Source organism: Arvicanthis niloticus, chromosome 17 (assembly GCF_011762505.2).
Source record: "Arvicanthis niloticus isolate mArvNil1 chromosome 17, mArvNil1.pat.X, whole genome shotgun sequence".
NCBI classification, from domain to species: Eukaryota; Metazoa; Chordata; class Mammalia; order Rodentia; family Muridae; genus Arvicanthis; species Arvicanthis niloticus.
Genome location: NC_047674.1, coordinates 45,694,534 through 45,717,491, shown reverse-complemented (window position 1 = coordinate 45,717,491; position 22,958 = coordinate 45,694,534). Strand labels below are relative to the sequence as shown.

The 22,958-nt window shown below is 37.4% G+C and overlaps 1 protein-coding gene across 5 annotated transcripts in view; it reads right to left on the bottom strand.

Moving 5' to 3' along the window:
- Positions 1-1,830: 1,830 nt before the first annotated feature.
- The window catches only part of Pkhd1 (PKHD1 ciliary IPT domain containing fibrocystin/polyductin), a 440,341-nt gene continuing 419,213 nt past the window's right edge, over positions 1,831-22,958 (bottom strand). For all 5 annotated transcript variants that reach the window (XM_076915219.1, XM_076915222.1, XM_076915220.1 and 2 more), the window contains 4 exons: positions 21,415-21,522; positions 15,005-15,163; positions 12,374-12,496; positions 1,831-2,947 (listed from right to left, as the gene is read on the bottom strand). In XM_076915219.1, the coding sequence (XP_076771334.1) occupies positions 2,535-2,947; positions 12,374-12,496; positions 15,005-15,163; positions 21,415-21,522 (803 nt within the window). In that variant the 3' untranslated portion in view covers positions 1,831-2,534. The remainder of the gene's footprint in view (positions 2,948-12,373; positions 12,497-15,004; positions 15,164-21,414; positions 21,523-22,958) is intronic.

The following is a 22,958-nucleotide window of genomic DNA, read 5'->3' as shown; positions in this document are numbered from 1 at the left end:
ATAGGTTCTTTGAAATGACACACACAAAAAAGATGTTTATCCCACTGCCTATTTGGTTAATACGAGTAACTGAGAAATATTTACCTTCATCAATGGTGTAGTTCAGGACTGGTTTACAGTGAGCTGTCTTTAACAGGCTTGTTCTAAGCCACAAATGAACTTAGATTCTTTTCCTGCTCCCAGTATTTATCCCACTTACCCATCCTTTTCTTATTATGCAGTAAAAAAGAGAACCAGTTCAAAACCTGTCTCACACAAAGAGTATCCTGTACTGCATGAGGTATGGATAAGGAGATTAGACTAAGGTTGGAGAAATGTGTATAAAGGAGTTTTGGGAGTTGAATGAGAGGGGTGACATACAGTACAGGGTCATGATGTGTTATGATGTGATGCCATTCATTGAATGAGGAGAGGAAAATGAGCTGGAGCAGGGTTGAGTTTTGCACTGACATCACAGTGGCTGTGAAACAGCCTACTGAAACTTCTCAGTAGGTACATGAAATAGAGTTCACCAAAAGTCTGGGCAGAAATTGGAAGTGTCAAAGGCAGTTACCTGAGTGCAGATGTAATGTGAAGACAAACAGCAGGCAATGCAATGGCTGAGGGCTACTCTCCTACAGTCCTCAATCTCCTTAATTTCTGAGAGGGTTTGGTCCATAAAGATCACAGTTCTTGAGAATGCAGAATATGCACTCGAGTTTGTAAAGGCCAATGGTTTTAATGATCAAAAAGTTATTAAATGAAATATAGTAAACTAGTCATCGCAAGGACTAATTAAATGGAAAAAATACTATGCAGAAGTAGTTGCGTTTGGTAGCTATTTCTATAATACCTTTGTTGTCTGGAAAAATTACATCTATAAAGATTTATCCTGAGGAAAGCTAGCTTATACCTTAATCATAAGTTTTTATAGTCTCAAATGTCTTATGGTGTCTCAATATGCATATAGACTGGTTTTAAGTCTTCCTTTGTTCTCCTCAGTACTTAGAACTGAGCCAAAGGGAAGGATCACCACCTCAGACCAAACTATTCTTAGAAACTGGCAGTTTTATGAGATACTTCAAGAATGTTTAAAGAGGAAAGAGGCTGAGATGGTCAACTCATAGTGGGAAGAGATATGCTTTCCAGTTGATGACTACTTTATACCAATACTTCCTATGGATTCAATATCTAAGTTGCCATTATTTAAAAGTCAGCAATAGAAGACAGTATTGCTTGCCTGTGTTCTGTCTCAACCATAGAATAGCTCCTTAGCCATGAGAAGATAGGAAAACCCTGGTTTATCCTCTGGGAAAATCTGACATTTCCACTGAAAATTGTGGAAATTCTCTTTACTGCCTGTCTTCCATATCTTGCTTCGTATTCTCATGTAAGGCTTTCTAGTAAGCAGACAAATGTGATAAGTCAGTGCACTTAAAATATTCTTTAGTCTAGATATGGATGCTGTAAAAATATACGAGTGTGTTAAAATGGCCTGCACTTCTTTTCTTAAAGCATCAGCTCCCCTTTTGCTCCCCTTGTGCTTAGCACAGCTTCAAAAGGCCACACCTAATATTATTTCTTTTCTAGTCTCTTGAGCAGTCCTTATACTGGCTTTCTCTGGAAAACAAAAATCAGTTCTCTGATAAATAAGAGAACTATTAGTCCACTTTACCATCAGGTTATGTTTAGTCTTCCAGAAAAAAATTCCTTGTAGTTGTAAATTTGACCCAACTTAAAAAAATTATTAGAACTAATAAGTCAAATTATTGAGAGTCCACATCAGAACTTTCCTCCCCAATTTACCATGAAGAAATAATTTTTAATATTTCTCCTTTTCATACAAACACCCATAGTCTAAAATGTAACTATAATACAAAAAAAAATCTCTGCCTAAATTTAGTATTTTCACACTTTTTTCTTACTGAAATCCCAACAAAGCCCATGTGATCACCATCTTTCCTGTACACATACTCATGAGGTACAAACAATAATGTTTGTAATGCAGAAAGCTCCAATAATGACTGAATTTAAACCATGAAATAAAATCTACAAGTAACTTTTATTAAGTCTGTTTGGAGGGTAAACTTTGGTATAATATTTCTCCAGAGTATTTCAATAGCACTGCAGACATAATGTCAGCTAACTAAAACTATCTTAGGTCTTTCATAAGACAAGCCTGAAGCATGCTGAATGTTGTAGGAGAATCTTATTCCCAGTTCCTACTGGTGAAATTCAGTATATATAGCACAGGTATTAAAATGGCTGCATCGTAACCAGTTGGAACCACAGAAAATATCAGCAAGTCTTTGAGGGCCTACTATTGCTGGAATTAGGTAGGATCAATGAGAGGTACAAGAGACATGATCAGTCACAATCTCAGTCTACAAACGTTCCCCTATCTTCCATATTTAAGTCAGAAGATTTAGAGTCCACACTCTCCTTTAGTTGTCCCAACAGATCAGACTTCTCCTCCCACATTTACCATGGAGAAATAATTTGGAACATTTTCTCCTTTTCATACAAATACCCACAGTGCTCCATGCCCACAGCGGTCACTGGATAGTTTCTGGTGGAGTCGTGTGGAGGCAGAAGGTCTCAGTGGGAACGCAAGTGGGCTTCTCTTGAGACAGCCCCATGCGGCCACTCCCTTTGTTCAGTTGGCTAGGCTCCTGACCCTGCTGCCTCTCTTGCCTGAGGTCTGGACATAACAGGAGCAGCTGATCGCGGCCTGGCAGCTGGTATCTGAGCAACTGCTGTTGAGCCTCCTGCCAGTTCCCAGGCTCCTGCAGGGTCAGCTGCTGAGCAAGAGCTCCCGGAACACAGGTGATTCTGGGAATCTTCTGGGCAGGTGTAGCTGTTCTTTCGTCTGGGACAGCACAGCGGCTAACTTTTCTTTTGGACACTCCATCCATTGAGTGTTGGGGAAACTGGCTCTGCAGTCCCTGTATGACCTTCATTCTCATGTCTATAAAAAGAACATAAGGGAAGAATGGACTTTGTTTTCAATCTGTTGATTACTCTATTCTATATCCGAGTTCTATATTTGGCCATCATGACCGCATAGTCAAAGAATAAAATATTGAATGACATCTATTCACCAAATTTCCAAATAAATTTAGAAATATTTTTCCTAAAAAGTACTATTTTTCCTACTCAATTTGTAATTAATATTAGCCATGTAACCTAAATGTGGTTATATCATTCCCAGAAGAAGGAAAAAACACTCATATGATGTTATTAAGTTAACAAATATTTTTAATTGTAAATATGGGTCAAATTTGAAATCCATATCATAGCCAAGGCCATTCATCAAGCCCACCAATGTATTTATTTAGAAAGCTGAATTTAAAAAAACTAGTAATTTTTTCCTAAAATTTGCTTTAATAAATTTAATTTATTAAATTTAATAAATTTAATTAGCACATATCACAATTACAAAAGTCATACTACTTCCACATGTAATTTTGCTCTCAAAACAAGTTTCTAATGTATGTATGTTATTATCATTGCTTTAGATGGAAAGGAGTTAAGACACAAGTTAAGTAACTTTCTAAGACCACAAATAAAGCAGGACCAGATCTCTTCGGGAAGAATTCAAGTATTTGGCTCTACAGAGTTGGTGAAGCCAAGACCACACCAATACTGTGTAAAGATTAGAACAAGTGCACAGACAAAAAAAAAAGTGTAATGGTGAAAAAAGTCATGGTGTATTCTATCCTCTTCTGGAAGCTGGCTGTGTGATGGTCATCTTAGCACTCTGTACACTAATCTCCAATGCATGCAACAATGTCACAAATGCAAAAGGGTACCTTACTGTTTACAAAAATGAGAGATCTGTCCAAATTCTTGGGAAGAAGACAGTAATACCATCCTCTATATCTTCCATACCCATTTATCTTGCATTTCCCCTCCAATCCTTTACTCTTGGGTACACATTGGAGATGGCAATTTATTAATTGGTACATTATACATTTCCACTTCACTACGAGATGCCTTCTTTTCTTTGTTAGAAGACAGATAGCACATCTTTATTTTATCATAAGAAACAGGGCACAAAAGACCAGTTTCAACTTCAGTTCATTCTAACAACGGATTGGAAAACGATGTGAAGACATGTGAAGGCGATCACAACTGTGATTAAACAAATGGTGCTTTTTATTCACAGTGGAAAAGTGAGAAGAAATCATATTGCCCATATCATTTCCACAATGCAGTGCATGGATTAATATCTGAGAAGCAAGTGCTCTTCATATCTCCACTATCCTTTCCCAGACCCTCGTTGCCTGCTACTTATCTGCCATGGTCACCTAACTGGACTGATTCTCTTGCTGAGAGCTATAGGAATTTCCTCATTATGCTAATTTTCCTACAGGGTCTGCAACTCCTTCCACAAATGTTTCTTTTAAGCTCAGCTACATGGATTTAAATCTCAGTGCTCATGACGGGGTGTCTCACTTGGCCTATGCAGCTGCCTCTATTGATCACCTTCATTTGGGTGTTGGCCTTTCTTCCTCACAGGGTTTTGAATGCCTTCAAGAGAGGAACTATTTCCTGTCATCAGTGTTGCACAATCACCATGTTCCCTTATATAGCCTGCACTGGACTTGGTATCACCTCCATAACTACTGTTCTCACCAGGGGGAAAGGAAGTTTTATTCAGCAACAGCAAATAACCAGGAACAAGAATAATCAATGGTCATATAGAAGCCGACTTTAAAAGAAAAACGGGTTTTAAATTTTAATCCTCAGATAAAACCAATACAACTACAGACCTGAGGAATCAAACACTACAAGTCACTTTTTCTGAACCCATTGAAGATGTTCTCAACCTCGTTTTGAGAGACCTTCATTGGAAATCTGTCCTTTTGTTTTTCAAGTCTGCATCTATTCATGAAAGACTAGTGCAAGCCTAGCTTCTTTTTGTGGGCCCCTAATTTTTTTTAAATCTCCCATGAATTATTTACATGGCAGCTCCAATCAGCAACATACCTGACAGACTCCCCAGCTGAAATGAAAGTTCCCAGTGTAAAGGTGCCCAGGGAGGCTGGCCACCTCCCACTGTGAGCTTATAGACAGAACTAAGTCAGCACACATTATGTGTCACTGCCAACATCAGAAAGAATCAGCTCCTTTGATCTTAGACCTCCACAGGAAGCTTAGATCTCAGACAAATTAGATAAAAAATGAATTTATAGCAGATATGTATCCTAAGGCATTCAGCTGAATGTTTGGGTTTTAGAGAAGGAAGGGTAGTAAGTATCAAAACATATGAATTAACATGCTTCCTTCCTGTATCATCCTTGTTGATGGGTCTCCACTAAAATGGAGGCATGTCTTCAAACAACCCAACCACGCTTCTTCCTGTTCATTATGAGGTGTGATGAAGCTTCAGGGAGAACATTCCAAAACGTGGGCAAGACATATCCCTGCTCTTCTTAAATAAGTACTCATTGTGTTGAGGACCTTATGAGCACATGAACAGTAATCTGTAACTTCTCCAGCTCCTTAGTCTCTTTGACTTTGAGAATGGTCTCAAAGAGTAAGCACATGATATGCATCTCTATTGTACAGTTTGCTCTGTCTTTCACTAGTTCTTATCTTTCCTTTTATCTTTTTCCTTTCTTCCTTCTTTTCTTCTCCTTTCTTTCTTTCTTTCCTTCCTTCTTTCTTTCTTTCTTTCTTTCTTTCTTTCTTTCTTTTCTTTTTTCTTTTAACAGCACAAGAATTGAGTGTCCTCTGGCTCCCAACCCTCGTCTGAAATGTTCACTTTTTTTTTTAACCTGGCTCTATGTATGTTGCTCAGTGCTGAGCCACATAAGTCCTCAATACAGTTACTTTCTATGAGACTCATGAAATCTGAAGCGGAGGTCAGTTAGAAGAAGGAATATACTCCATTGCTTGTCATAATGACTGGGAATTTTGCCCACGTGTTAGAGAATGTGTACACTTAGTAAACACTGTTGCTTGTATTCTAATTAGATTCTCTATTCCTTTGTGTGGATTGTAGTTTTTGTCTTAATAGGTAATACATTGTTCTTTAGAAAGTAGACAAATTCAGAGAAAATAAAACAGAGAAGAAATTTATTTAGTCTCTTACATACTGTTCCTTAGCACCTTGTACTTTATTGGTTTGGAGATACTCTACCTCTGGTTGTGTTTGGTCAATTAATTCAGCTAAGTTATATCTGTGAAATTTACTTTCTTGTTTTATTTTTTTAAAATACAGATCTAAGCAAATACTCTAAGTAGCCAAAGTGACTAGTTCCATGTGAAAACTGTTTTCCTTATGAATGTTTTTATGTTAACATACAGAATAATGTGTGTTGCTATGTCATTTTATACATATGTGTTACTATACTTTTCTTTTTCTATTCCTCTTTACCATTGGCATTTGCTACACACACACACACACACACACACACATATATATATATATCTTAAGAGTGGCAACAAATTTTACCTCTTTGCTAGATCCTAACATTCCTATAGCCATGACATCAATTTACTTAATTTATTTTAGAAGATTGGCTCCATCTCACTGGTTAATACTTTATGATGAAATTCAGAATCATCTTACAGCATTTGACATTGCATAAAGTGATTGAAATTACATTAATACAAGTTAATAGGTCTTTGTAATTATGAAACATGTATCATAAACATATGATCATCTCCTACCATATTCAGTGTTTCTTTGGACTGTTTGGCAAAATATAGTTTTTAATTGGTTCACCATATTTTTCAGTAATATTCTTCCAAGCTAACCACATATTTAAGCCACTTCCAGGATACTACCTAACCACATCCAATGCACTTATTGTGTTAATTCACTTTCTGTTGCTATAATGATGTTGCTAAGCCAGGATAACTTTACAAAGAAAGGGGTCAGCTCTAAATGCTACTATTATCTACAAATGGTTTCTAACGTTGTCTTTTAAATTTTGATTTATATCTGCCATAGTGTCAAAACTGTGTCATAAGTGATGTGACTAAATTATTTGTTTTGTACATATTCGAGTAGAAAATCTAAAATTATATTGTTAATAAAATATTGTGTAGCAACAGAATTTTCTGTGCTTATTTTGAAGTTATTTTAAGAAAATAAGTGCTGGATTTTATTCATGCTTTTAAAATAGGAAATATTTTCTCCTCCTTTTAATGAGATATAGGGATGCTGTTAATTGGCAGTTTCCAATCATACTTGCCCTTTCTTAGGTGCTTGGAGAAACATCTCTCCTGCCTTTCCCTGTGGTTTTTAATGTAATAATCACTGTGGTAAAAGAGGTTATGCTTAGAGAAGATATAAATTTATATCAAATAATAAGTTAGATATAATTAAGCCTTGTGTTAAGTTGACAAGAGGGGAATATTATAAACTCTTAGATAAAGGAACCTGAAAAATGGCATATCTTGAGTTGGGAGAAATTAGAGAAGCTACATATGTGGACACAGTTGAGAACATTTTGAAAGGGGAGTGCTATGTTATACACAGGAAATACTGACACTGAGGGTCAAAGGAATGGAGAAGATGGGAAGACACAGGCCCTCGGACAGTAAATGTGGCTGATATTGTAAAATGATGCAAAAAAGATAAGTACATCACAAACAAAAAAAAGGGAGGCTGAATTTATAAAACTCAGGAAACAAGAAAGAGGGAAATATGAGAATGACTGAGCTAGGAAAGAAACAGAACTTGGAGGTGTCTAGCCTGGGAGACGAAGGTGCTATGACCAGCTTAAAAGAACAAGAAAACAGAGAAAACAACAATATATTTCTGAGTTGTGATTGAAATGCTAGACTCCTTCTCTGACATTGCTATGACCCAGAGTTTCTGCAAAATGGAGAACCAAGTCCTGAACAAATGAGATTCAAAACAGTATAAAATGACTCAGGAGGACCTAGAAGGGCTAATCATGTCATTCAAATCATGTTCTTTTCCCCTTTAGCAGCTGGTTATATATCTGTATAATTTAATTGGATTGTCTGTTGTGATTTCTTTATTCTTCATTGGCCGACACAATTCTCTAAGTGTCCAAATGTTAGAATTTGATGTGATGTAAGACAGGGAAGCAGTTAACATCTCCTGAAAAGTACACAACAGGCTACTATGATACAGTAAATTAATATCCAATGTTATATAGAGAGGAACACTAACCTTCACTAGTCAGTCATTCTCCTAGGTTCTCATCCAAGAGTACCAATCATAGGGAGGAGCTTCTGGTGGGGTTTCTAATTCTTGATATTCTTGACATTTGGACCAAATAATTTCTGTTGTGGGCTTGACACCAGGCATCAGGTAATATTTCAGTATCCTTGGTCTCCACCACTGTCAACAGTGACCTGCCCTTACCAAGTCCTAGTCAGAAATTATTGTCTTCAAGCATTGCAAATATCCTTCAAAGCAAATCTAACTAATTGTCCCCAGAATCCTGGCAGTCATCTGCATTTTAGTCTTACAACTGAGACTCTTCACTGCAAGACCATTGGTATGTCAGTTGCCCTATAGAGGGAATAAAATTGCTGTGACAGAGAGCTACTATCCCTGAGAAAGAAACTATCACATGCATAAAGAGTTCAAGAAGACCTACAGAGTCAACTAACCTGGGCCCATGGGGGTGGGAAGTCACAGAGACTGAACCATTAACTGAAAAGTACGTATGGCTGGACCTAGGGCCCCGCACATACATAGCAGACATGCAGCCCTGGCTTCATGTGGATCTTCTAACAACTGCCACAGGGCCATCTCTGACTCTGTTGTGGAAATTTGGATTCCTTTCCCATAGCTGGGCCACCTTGTCTGGCTGCCTCTCCTCTCAGTGGGAGAGGATGCACTTAGTATTGCTAGGACTTTATGTGCCAGGGTGTCTGGGTACCAATGTGAGGGGCCCTCTTTCTCTAAGGAGAATGGGAGGGAGTAGAGGGGAAAACGGGGTGTAAGGGTGAGACTGGGGGGAGAGGAGGAAGAGGAGCTGCAATCAGGTTGTAAAGTGAATAAACAAATTAATGGAGGGGGAAGAAAAGGAGTTCTCAAGGCCACAGCTGCTACTATGCAGGCACACACTCCACAGTCAGTGTTTCTTAATCCAATAAGAAAAGCATTCCCTTTTTATTTAAATATGGAAGTGAAGGGCTTTCTAGCAGGTCCAAGCTTTGCAGACTGGTTTTTTCCCCTTTTCCCCTTTTCCCCTTTTCCCTTTTTCCCTTTTCTCCTTTCCCCTTCCCCTTTCCTTGCCCTTGTTAAACTGTAAGACTAAATTCCAAAAGCTAGCCCCACATCTTTTTTTCTTCTTTTACTATTATTATCTTTAATCTTTTCTTTTTAAATTTTTTATTGGTTATTTTATTTATTTACATTTCAAATGTTACCCCCCTTTCCCAGTTTCCCTGCGGCAAACCCCCATCCCATTCCCCCCTCCCCCTGACTCTATGAGGGTCCTCCTCCACCCACCCACTCCTGCCTCAGTGCTCTAGGATTCCCCTATGGTAGGCCATCGAGCCTTCATGTTCTATTCCTTTATTTGACCTCTGGCTCATTCCTGAGACAAAACACCAAGATCCAGTAATCAAAATTCATTATTTGGCTACACTGGCTAACCTGTCCAATCAGGGCTGACGAACTCACCCGAGCAGAGACAAAGACTTCCCCTTGTTTCCTTAAAAACCTACATCTGCAAAAACAAACAAGCAAACAAAAAACCAAACACACAAACAAAAAATAGCTACTGCTTGCTGTGTGCCTTTGCCTGATTCAGAGGCAGCCCATCCTCACTCCACCCAACCCATCTTGCTCCTATTTCCCCCACCAGGGTAATAAATATGGGAATTTGGTGTCTGGGTATGTCCTATACCAAATGGAAAGGAGGGTATCTCCTTACAGAAAGACTAGGAAAAACTATGAAAAATAAAATGTTAGTACCTAGTGCCTCAATTGAAAGAGTATGCTAGCAAATTAACAAGGAGTTAGGCTATCTCAACTTGAGTGGCTGTCACATAGTCGTAAGAAAATCCAACAATACCTAGCACATGGTTAATTCATTATATGCTATGATTTTCCCTGTGACCTTTGCTAATATTAATTTTCTTAATTGATATACAATTTGTGCAACAACCCTAGCTGTGAGCAGTGTTATTATGTCAATGTTACCAATTTGGAAACTGAAAAGAATGGGGGAGGTTAGCTGTGAAGCTGGAGGAGAGAAAGTCTGTCAAAGGAGGCATTCAGAAGTCAACCCAGTCTGTTCGACTCCATGGTTCCATGGCTGCAATTGTCACATCCTCCTGCTGCCCCATCTGACAAGGAGGATTTGTTAAATCTGAGGCATAGAAGAGAAGCATTATATAGGAACTGGAAAGATGGCGTCAGCGTGTCGAAACCCTTGGCGGTGGTGGGTTCTAAGGGCCCCTTTCTCCACACTTTCCTCCTTTCTTCCTCTCTTGCATCCATGACCTAATGATCTTAGTATCTAAATTTAGGAGTAAGACTCAGCCCATCTTTCTAAATCATCTCCATCTCTGAGGGGATCCATAGGGAAGGAAGACACTGGCAAGCAGGAAAGCCAACTCTGTTAGTAGTAAATGCCAAAAGTTTGAAAACACAGACAGAAACGGAAAACGAAAATGTCATGTAAATAGTGGAACAAAACCAAACTTATTTAAAGCATTTTAATAATTAGGCAGTTTTGGAAATGATGTTTTTAAGATCCCGACAAAGCTTGGAAGATAAGGAAACAAGTCTAGCTTGATCTTCAGGGAGGGCTCAGATAGCAGATCTATTTTTAACATGGATGTCCTAATAAAATGGCCTCTTTGATGTTCCCATCTCTCCAGACTAAACTGAGATCCCCAGAAGCCCTACTTCTTGTTTCATTCCTGATAATTTATTAATAAACTACCCCCATAAACCCCAGCCATTGTGGAGTATTTAATAACATTAATTTAAGCAAGGAGACTGTGAGCCCTGGAGACAACCATATTAGGTTAGGTGCAAGCACGGCTTCCCCCCAGCCACTGGCTGCAGAGTGAGGCTGAAGCTGAACTGCTAGAATCAGAAGGCAATTTCAAATACGCCCTGAATCCGCATGCAACACAGGACAGGAAGCTTTCTTCTTTAGGGGATGGATAAATGCCTAAGTTCCAAACGGCTTGATGTGGAATCTCCAAAGAACTCATGGGTCCTGTTTCTCACTCCATTTTTTATATTAGCATACCCTCATGTCACTCTTATTTATTATTATTATTATTATTATTATTATTATTATTATTAATCCTCATCATTATTATCCTTATCATCATCATCATCATCATTTTTATTATTATTTAGTATAGTTTGAGAGACTGTGCTATACGGCTGGGTAATTTTGAAAAAATTAAAAATTGTATTTCTTCTATGGGCACAGGTAAACAAGCTATTATGTATATGTGTAAGCACACACACGGCCGCACACACATGGCCACACACACACACACACACACACACACACGGATGCACAAATGTATTCAATTGTATGCACACAACTGAAACTCATTCAACTGTAATTCCTGACTGACAGATTTCAATTAAACCTGAACTCAGAACCACTAAAACTATTACTCATTTTCTATTAGAAAGTATGCAATTTGATGCTCAGGAAAGCTAGAATTGTTTTTCTATTTAGAACATATATTTTAAAATGGTCCAGAGTCATGGAAACTATGTGAATATTTTTTATACACACTATCCATGCTTGGCCAGCCCATGTGCTCTGGTCATTGCAGTCCTATTGTGCACCCTGAAGTAGGAGAAAAGCCAGACACTCATTTGAAGCTAAGCCTCAGCTTTCTTGCTTTACATCAGTTCTCATGATAACGTAACTGTGAAAGAAGCAGGAGCGCATACCACAGCACAGCAAATGATACATGCTGCTAACAGTCCCAGGAAACAACAAGGCAAGGTTGAGCAACACTGACTCAAATCTTGAGGGTTCTACACTAAAATCTAATTTGCACAGCGGGCATTTGGCAACTACACCCTCTGCTTTTCCAAACTCAATAATGTTGCCAAATTGGCAGCTTTGCAACAGCTAAGGGAAAGATTATATGCCTAGCCTCTATCCGCTGGCTTTTTTTCCTTTTCTCTGTTAAACAAACTCAAATGTGAAACCAATAATCTTTTTCTAAGAAAAGATAGATAAATGTCAGTTCAAATAACTGGCTACTAGCTGAGTGAATCAGATCGTCCTGCATCTTCCTGCTCTGGGGTTTTATTTAATTAAGAAAAAATAATGAAAAAGAAACCAACAATCAAACAAACAAACAAAACCAAAGGAGCTGGAACTAAACCACTTTCTAACCTGACAGCAGGGAAAAGGGAACCATCATTAACCCACAAAGGTCTTCTCTGCTTAATCCTTACCTTCTCCCATCAAAGTGCCTTCTTTTGCTGTCTTTACTTGTAGTCTTCTGGGTTTGGAGGAGATATGGGTATTCTTCTTTTGTTCCTTAGCCTGGGATTCAGATGTGTCTTCTGGTTTTATTTCTGTATTGATGAAAAAACAAGTGCCTTTTTCCCTCTTGTTTTGTCAGATTAAAAGACATTTTGTTTTAATGACAAGGAGGACATAAATGTGAAGACATTTCTGTCATTTATATCTCCTTCAATCATGATTATGATATTTAACAGAATGTGTATAGTATGTCTAAAGATTAAGAAATAGTATAAAAATACTCATACACTGATCACTAACTTTTTGACATACATTTGTATTGTCTGATATATTAGCAGCCACATGTTGATTTGGAGTGCTTGAGATATAACTAGTTTTAGTTAAAATATACGGTAAATAGAAAATACACACCTGATTTGGGGAAAAGCAAAATATCCACTTATATTCACTACACATCAAAATAATATGTTGGATATTTAGGATAGAGACCAATTAGAAAATTCCTATACTTATTGTATGTCTTACAGTATTGTTTATATTTCAATTGTACAGGAGCAGTTAGTACAAAAAAAGCTATTAAAGCTTTTAATTTGAAGTAAACAATAGATTCAAAGAAAACTTCCAGGAAATGTATAAGGAACATGAGAATGTGACCACATATAGCTAAGGACAGTTATGGATACAATCCAATACAAAGTCATAAATCCACTTAAGACATTATAAGCTAATTTTCCAATACTTAAAAACGTTGATTATGTGACCCTCAAAACTGAGTATTGCAAATGTCAATGCTGAATTTTACTACTATAGAGTTGGGTAAACTATAAGGATCTACCCTATTAACAGTGCTGTCTTGTGCAGCAGTGCTTCAATCACAGGCCTTTAAGGAGTGTCCTAACCAATGTCCAAACAGATTAACAATGGGTGAAAATTCTGATATATCAGAATTTTAAAGAATCAAAGAAATGAATCCACAGCTTCAGAGAACAGAAAGAAACCATGATGGACAACTTGTATGTTGATAACTGTAGAAAGAATCTACTTCTATAACTGAGGGTACATCTAGAAGAGATGAGATTTATAAGGTTTAGTGTGTGGCCCGTGAATTGCTATTGGAATTAGGTATTAAATTAAGAGTGAGAATTATATAATTTAATCCAGAGGATCATATGAGATAAAAGGTTTTGATAATCTACTAAGGAATCAGAAAGTACCATAAACAAATATATACACACAACATATACACAGACATACATAAATAGACCTACATGTACAAACACAGATACCCAAACACATAAAAAAGACATGCACATTTCAATACACACACACACACACACACACATACATCACGAAACACAGGTGCAAACCTACACACACACATACATATAACCAGATACACTCATGTATACACAAACACACTCACATATACACATGTACACAGACTGTAAATACATACGAACAGAATGTGGACAGAACTTCATATTTAAACATGTAAACAATCTAGAAACTGAAGTTCAACACATTATAGACAATACCGTTCAGAACCCCTTCAAGACTATAGACATTTTCTTAAAGAAAGATAAAGGTTTTACTAGTAACTTCAGCACTGGTCACAATGACGGGGAGAGAGACAAGTTCCCCAGGCTGGATGCTGTTCAGATGCAGTATTCATCAATTAGGGCTGTCTTTTTCTCAAATAGCCCTTAAAGTCCAAACACAGTGAGCATCCTAGTGGTTAGGCAAGGCTCCACCCAGTGTATGTAGTTACTGTATTTGAATCTTATCTATTCGCTCATTGTGACTAGTTTTAGGTAGTTATCGCTTAAAGCTGGCTCCTCCTATCACAGGTTGTTCTTTAATACACTTAAAGTCCGTGGTGTGAAGTTTGAATATAGAAGAGATTTTAAATGACACATCTGCAGCTTTTTTCTCATTTTATCTCCTAAAACCAAAAGAGAAGGGTATGAAGTTCCATTAGAGACTCCTCTTCAGAACTTTCCACTGCTAAGGAAAACTACCCGCACTTGCTTTTCTCCCTTTAGGGAGTTTGCATCTGTGTTTTCCTTCCTTTGTGCCTCACAGTTAAGTACCCAAAGCATCCTCTCAAGGATATTACCAAGTATCATCTTGACCATCTGATCATCCTTTCTCCACCTCATGTGTGTGAGAAGCAGGATTATAGATGGGACCCACCATATCAAAGAATAGGCTGTGGAGACATACTGTATGGATTTCTAATGGTGGGTGACAGTATTCAAGTTACTTACCCTTACTGTACCTCACCATGCAATGCCTATACTGTAGAATAATAATCACAACCTCACCATTGTTGAGTTGTTTAAGGAATTAATAAACTTATTCATCTAATGTACTTAGAACCCGGTCAATACTGAGTATGTAATCAATGTGATCACTTATTATTTTTATTAATACTAAGGACAAGGTAACTCCCGCCTTTATTGTATTTATTGAAATAGTGTGAGTTGTATAAATCACAAACAGTCATAACATTTCTCTTTGAAGACATGAAAAACATGAATATATGTATTATACATCATTACTTCAGACATTTTCATCAACATCCTCCCCTAAACACCTACTTCTGGTTTTGCTTTTCTTAAACCAGCAGCAAATGAGACAGCTCAGAGCCACCCATGATGCCACTGAGCACAAGGACAAGGCCAGGATGATAGTTGATCTCTCCTTGCCGGCCACAGGCAAAACAGCAAAGGTCTTGGATCGCGCTGTTAAATTAGTACCTATTTGGGAAGGAGAAACAAGTTTCAATAGTACATTAAGATATCAATATCTAGCCCAGAGCAGACATGTGAAAAGTATTTCTCTGAAGTTACTAAGTAAATAAATCAATAATAAATTCAATTTTCATATTCTGAAAAACAGTGTAGGATGACAATAAGAAGTCAAACCTTTCATTTTAGCTTTGTCCATCATGATGAGAAATCCTTCTAAATCTGCCATTTGATGCTCAGACTAACTTTCTCCATCACTTCAAAAATATAACTTCATCTTCTCTCATGATCTACTTATCAGAAAACATAATCTTCATTTCAGACTGTGTGGAACTACTCACCCAGAGACATAGTCATTAGGTAACAACTTCTCCTCCAAAGCTCACAGAGTAGAGATAATACTTTAAAAGATTTAGTGTGTGTGTGTGTGTGTGTGTGTGTGTGTGTGTGTGTGTATGCACATGTGGTGTGCATATGTACATGTACTTGTGTGTATGAGCACTTGTGTGGGGGTGCAAGCAAGCAGAAGCCAAGAATAGTGCATCAGATCCCCTGTACCAGGAATTACTTGAAGTTGCCTGACACCTGTTGGGAACACAACTAAATGAACAGCAAGTAGTCTTAATGGCTGAGCCATCTATGCAGCCCAGATCGAAGAATTCTATATATAACCAAACAAATGAACAAATTTAAAAATTGAAGTTTGTTGGATTTAAAGTGTTCATCACAACAGGATCGCATGGTCTGCCAATATGGTGCTAACTGATTTCCCAGAGTTAGTGAATTACTATCAGGAATACTGTGGAGTAGCTGCAGACACTGCTGCTTGGGCTCAGGTGGGAAGGACCGGGTTAGGAAAGATGATAACTTCTTACTGAGAGAGAGAGAGAGCATCTCTGAGAATCATCTGAAACCACATTTTTTTTGGTAAATTAAAATTTTTTCTTCTTATCCCATTACTGTGGATGAAAAAAAAGGGGCACAAAAGAATTTGTTTAGAAACATTTAAAAGAACTCGATACACGTGTTTATGGTAGTTCTATTCCTAACTGTCCAAACTCAGAATACAACCAAATATTTTTCAAAAGAGAATGAGCAAATAAAATGGTTGATCTAGAAAATCAACAGCCTGCCTACTCAAACACAAAGAAAAAATGATGAGAAGATGGGTAAGGGGTGGCTGGTCAGTAACCTCTAATAATTCAAATTAAAGTCAATGCAATGTGCTGACAAAAGCTGACAGCTACAGGGTAGACTGTAGAGTCCACTTACATGATATTCTAGAAAGGACCAAACAATGGAGACAGAAAACACATTGGTGTTTGCCAGTAGGTATCAGGATGAGATTTTTGCACTAGCACAATGGAACTTTCTGAAGTAATAATAATCATCTGCATCTTGATTGATTTATATTTATAAAAATCTATACATAGATCTATACCCAGAAATGGTCTTTTTAGCTACAAGAAGATTTGAAAAATAACATGTACAAAAAACATGACCATAGTCTTTGAAGAATATGCTAATTATGGAGATAATTATATGAGAGGATGTATACCAGAATTTATCACATAATATGCTTTATATTTATAATTTACCATATTCAATTACTTTAAATATTAAAAATAAAAATCAGAATGATTATTTGTGTGTGATCATGACTCATAGCTGGTCTTTTATCAAGTAGCCAATTCAAAACAAATCTCTCATAAGAAGTAAAGTTGGTTTCTATTTTTTCTCTACTCAAAGACACATCATGTATTTTTGTGCTATGGTTTCCTTGGGTGAACCTGACAATTTGTTTGGAAGCCACAATTAGATATCTTCTTGACTCTGGGCTGAACTCACCTCAGGGCTCCCAGAGCTGCTGTAATAGCATCTGATACTGTGGCTCTAATTTGCAAGCATGTAGCTTAGGCCTGAGCTGAGTTCAGCTAGATTATACTCAAACACTTACATATTACGAGCATCTGCATAAGGTCACTTATCCCAGAGAGAGAGGAATGGATTTTACCAGGTACTCAAAGTGTCATGAAAAATTCTTAACTTTTTTATCCATTGCTTCCATTTTTATTAATAACAAGGATGCTAACTCTCCCATTCTTACTTAAGATATTAAGAGCTAGCAAATTAACCAATACATGCATACGACAAATATTGGTAAAAATCAGAATGCAATACATTCTAGAAAATAACATAAATAAATATAATCAGGGAAAGATCTCTGAAGAAGAAATGGTCTGGAGAAGAGTTTAAAGGCCCAGCACAGTCATAAACAAAAACAGAAGGCGACACTGGGTGTGAAATATTAGAACACAGGGAACTTTGATAGGCATTAAACATTAGGCAAAATACTCTAGACAATGTTCTGACGACTGTCATGGATTGTAATAAAGAGGAGATTCTAAGCTGAGAAGTGATGTGAGTCACAGGAACACAGACGACTTTATAAGGTATATAAAACACACACCACTACCACCCCCATCGCCGTCACCACTACCACCACCACCACCACCACAACAACAACAATGGCTGAGAAGTTAAAGAGAGAAAGGTCTAAGCAGAAACTGACAGGTAACAGAAGTTGATGGGAAGAAAAAAAAAATGGCTTTCAAAAATTTTTAAAAATGAAACCATTTTTAACAATATCATCTCAAAAGTAATCTCCAGGTATTCACTCTTCCATAAGCGAATATTTGTTTCTGCTAGACATTTCTATAACTTGGGGATATATTGCTCAAATATAGTCACCTAAGCAGAATTCCTGTCCCTAAGAAACGCAGGTTCTAGTAAGGGATCTACCATACAAGCTATAAATAGTCAATGTTGTGAAAAAACAAACACAAACAAACAAAACCCCTAAAACAAAGGTAGAAGACCAAATTACTAGCAGTGGGTTAACAGAAAAAGGTGTAGTAGACTGGGTTGTCCAAATAGTAGTTTCCTAAGTATGTTTTAGAGTTGCAGAGGGGAGATCATGCAAAATGTAGGAATGAAGGGAAAGTGGCCCTGGAAGGGTTGCTCAGAAGTGTCTTAGGCAGCAGGGACCAGTGGGCTTCACCAAAGGTAACAGGGTTGCAAAATTAAAAGTAGATACAGATTTAACGTTGGTGTCCAGGCCTTGCCTGTCTAGGACAGGAAAGTAGGCTCAGATACTTTGGTCATTCTAATATAAGCCCTTAGAAACAGTTGTCACATAATTGGGCTTAATGCCTTGCTTTTTCTTAGACTATTTGTGTTTATTGTTTTGCTTGTTCCTTGACTATTTGCATCTATTGTATTGCTAAACCCTCAACCTAGAACTAACCTTAATACATGCATGTAATTAAAATGGTATAAAAGCATAAAGGAGGAGGGGGATAGGACAGGGGGTTCTATGGAGGGAAAATGGGGAAAGGGGATGACATCTGTATTGTAAATAAAATATCCAATAATTTTTTTTAAAAAAAAAAAATGTAGATATAGAAGGTGTTGAGATAGGAGCACCAGAGGGAAGGATAGGCTAGCCACAGGAGGCTTAGAAGTGCTGATTTGGGGGCGAGGGGATGGAGAAAGGGGATAACATCTGAAATGTAAATAAATATCCAATAAAACAATTAATAAAAGAAAGAAGTGCCCAGTCACTGAGCTAGTGACGCATGTTAAAAATAAGCTAATGCATTATATTCATGGATCTAAAAATAGCTCCTAGGCGGGAGTGGGGGGTTGGAGAGGGTGCACGCATGCAACCCACCGGGAGCCAAAGCAGTGTAGCAAAAACCAATTTGGATTACACATGAAGGCTGCTTTGTAGCATTGTAGCTCTGGACACTGGTACACTGAATATTTGAAACGTGTCTGTCTTAGGATCAGTACCATTATCAACATGATGTCAGTCGTGATTAAAGAAACAGAGTATTTGGTGATTTGCCATGTTTAAGCTTCTATCTATTCTAGTTTAAACCTTAAAAAAAAAAAAAAAAATCTCCTTATGCAGATCCTTGCCTCACAGACCTAGCTTCGACAGCTATTTTGCAAGAAAATTTAGAATAGTTTAGGGAAAACATTCAAGGACATTTCAAATCTGCAAGGTTTCAGAAGGAAGAAAACCAAATAGTAACCTACTAATGAAATGCCAAGACCGTATGTGGTTCTGGAAACTTTTTGGCAGCGATTCTTCGTACATTTGTTTTTATAGTCAATTCCTTAGGATACCTTTGATGAAGCATGTGGAGAGTCTTAGTTAACCCCTGAGCAAACTAAAGGGCAAAAATGTCGAAAATGTCAGACAATCTGGGTGGGACAAACTACTAGGTCCCTGTGAGTCTGTGCAGGAGGAATTTAGTTAGCCAAGCCGACCGAACCACAAAGTTCACGCATGCGCTGCTGATATTTCCTCCCCCAAGCCAACATAGCATCTGCCTGGCAAGGCTAAAGACTGCTGAAGCTGGATCAAGTGATGGAGCAAGCCAATGAGAAAGAGACAGCCACATCTGGCTACTTGAGAGACAATGAGATACTGGGAGGGATGTGTAAAGGTTTGCCCAGTTCCTGCAGTAAAGGAGTTTGCTTTTGCCATTCACCTGACTCCTGGACTCTGCTCCTTCTTACCTACCGCCCCTCACTCCCTCCCCAAGGGTCTTGTCTTGGTCAGGGTAGCAAGCAACAAGTCAGATCCTTTAAAAACATATATTCAAAAAGTTAAGCTTAAGGCAAAAATTCCTGCAGCTGGAGAATGAGCATGTTTCTCCAGGAATCAGTCAGTGTTGATCTTTACACAAATTCATAGGTATGAAAAGAATATCTGACTCCCAGAACTGCTACTTGACAATTTTCTATTTCAGAAGATAGAATTTTTGTTAAGGAAATGGGCTTTAGGCAGGAATCTGAATCGTAGGCTAGAACAAAGAAGTAATTATGGGCAGGAATCTGAATCTTGGTTAGAACAAAGAAGTAGGCTTCAGACATGAAAATGACTTTGGGCTAGGACAGGGAAGTAGGCTCAGATACTTTGGTTATCCTGATAAGCCCTTAGAAACAGTGATCATGGGAGTGATCACAGGACTTTGTTTATTGCCTTGCTTGTTCTTTGACTATTTGTGTTTATTGTCTTGCTTGTTCCTTGACTATTTGCATCTATTTTATTGCTAGTTCCTCAACCTAGAACTGACCTTAATACTTGCATGTAATTAAAATGGTATAAAAATGGTATAAAATGGTATAAAAGCAAAAAAAAAAAAAGAAAGAAAGAAAGAAAGAAAGAAAGAAAGAAAGAAAGAAAGAAAAAATGTTTTTACACTTGGACTTAAGGCATATTCATTGAAGTTCTTCCTCATACTATGCTGAAAAATTTTCAAGCAAGATTTATCAAATTCTTTATTGTATATTTTATTTTACAAAGTCCAAAGTTTATTTCTCAAGCTCCTAGACTGAAGCATCTTTCCCCACAGTTTCTATGTTTACAAAACATAGGCTAATATTTACAATTTTAGCATCCTGATTTGTTAATTTGGAGAAGCCTAATAATTTACAACTGATTTTTGTCACGGAAAAATATAACTGATATCTGTGGACATCTAACAAATACTGTGGCTTTCTTTTTTTTTTTTTTTTAATATATTCTTTGACAAGTACCTTTTAGAATACCTCTACATGACATTTTACCTCAAAGATTTCCTAAAATACCATTGGTGTTGTCCAGGCTCTCTCAGAAACAATTTAAACTACTTTTAGACAAGTGTTTATTATATGTTTTCATCTGAGACACATTCGATGGATCAGAAAACAGATACCTTCAAATGGCTTATAAAGGAAAACTGAATTGATTCACAATTTACCCATGGCTTTTACCAATGCTTTCAAGTACTGGAATGCTAACAGGTTTTCCATGCAGAAAGCACAAGGGAAAAAGAATGCAAAGATTTGTGTCCAAATTTTTCAACAGCTCAACTGTCTCGTGGATTTTTAATAAGGGTAAGTCATATAGGTAAAAGAAAGAGAGAAAGGAAGGGAAGGAACAAGAGAAAGTAGAGGAGAGTGTATAAAATAAATGGTAACACCTACGGGAAAATGTGTATTTGGAGTCTTGTTCATTAAATAGACTCTGAACCTGAATATCCACAGGAGTTCTTTAATTTTATACTCTATAGTATAGCAAGTCAACATCTTCCATAAACTACCATCATGGCTTCTTATTCATGAAAGGAGTTATTCAAGGCACAAAGGAAAAGGGTTACTTTTTGAGAAAATACAGATATAAGAGAATATTGTGCTGAAAATACCTGGAGGGGAAGTAACTGTAAAAACCAATCGCCAGTTTGACCCAGAGCTTAAGACAGCTAATCTGGAGAAGATCACATAGCCGTCCCGTGTTTCTGCCAGGGTACATCCTGTAAACCAGGAGAAAACCAACAGTGGGTGTTAGTTACCTCAGCTAGAATAATGTCTTTTAAGTCTTCTCTGGAGACAAGGAATCAAATATCTTAAAGGAATTAATAAAGATCACTGAATCAATCCACTTCTTCTTAGACAAACCCTGGAACCAAAAAAACTCAAAACAAAATATAAAACAGCATTTCCTGAAAGCATAATTTGCCTAACATTGTTCTGCATAGGTACCTTTGTGTTCAAACTATATAACAGTGCTATAAACTATGTTATAATCAATATTCAAGAGTTAAATTATAAAATTTATGCTAAGACCGTAGCCACAAATATACCTTAGTATAAGTTTATATTCCTAACTACAACTATGCATTAGACTATGTTTTTGATACATGTCTATGGGGGGGGGTGTTATAGATCGAGTGCTCTTTTAGCCTATAAAACATCCTGAGTTCAAAGAGTATATCAAAGGAATGTATATCAAGAAACAAATCCTGTAATTGGTCTAGGAGGTCCATCTCTTTATTTAGGGAATCTGTATTAAGGCAATAGTATGGTTAAGCTATGACATCGGCATGACAACTGTCTATCATCAAATCATAACTGGAAAAGCACAAGGCTTTCGTAAAATGGATTGCTTGGGCCCTGGTTTCTTTAAATTAAAAGGAAATGCTTCAAAGAAAATACACAAAGCTTACATTTTCTAATGAACAATCCATTCATAAAGTTAAAGGGGGCCACTTAACTCAAGTTCCCATCTCTACACAATAAATTGCCTTTGACTCCACTACACTTAAATTACTTTGTGAATTAAGGGATGTTACACTTCACTCTGAGCATGTCACCATGGTGGACAAAGAGTTAAAGGAGTGATCTTAAAGTTTACGAATTTGTTTGTGATGTCGAAGGCAGAAAAGAATCATAAAGATCTAGGACATTTAGTGATACCCTTTTTCAATTCAATTGCCCAGTCCTTTCTGTGAAAAGAACGCCTTTCCCCATCAATTTTGCAGAGCTAACTAAAAGTTTCTTTACACAAGCCATATTTCCTTCCATCTCTACAGAGTCCCAAAATAAATAAAATGCCCAGAAAAAAAATGGAAATAAATAAGCCAAGACTCAAGTAAATGATAGGCACCCAAGATAAATGTCCTTTATATTCTTTAAAAACCTATATGCATCAAAATTATGGTCAATAAACTCTTGCAAACAACGAACTGCAGAGTACAGATGTTCAACATGAAATCATTTGCTGCAGTTTTTCCTTTGACAAACGTCCTTATTGTTCCCATCTTTGGAAGAATGCAAAGCAGCATTTAATCGAAATGTGTCCGTCGAGCACTGTGAGTTTGCCTCATAGAACAGCCGCCAAACTGCCTAATGGAGAGTGCTTTAGCTCCAAATGGGTTTGCTTTTGCGTTAAATACCAGCTTGCCTTACA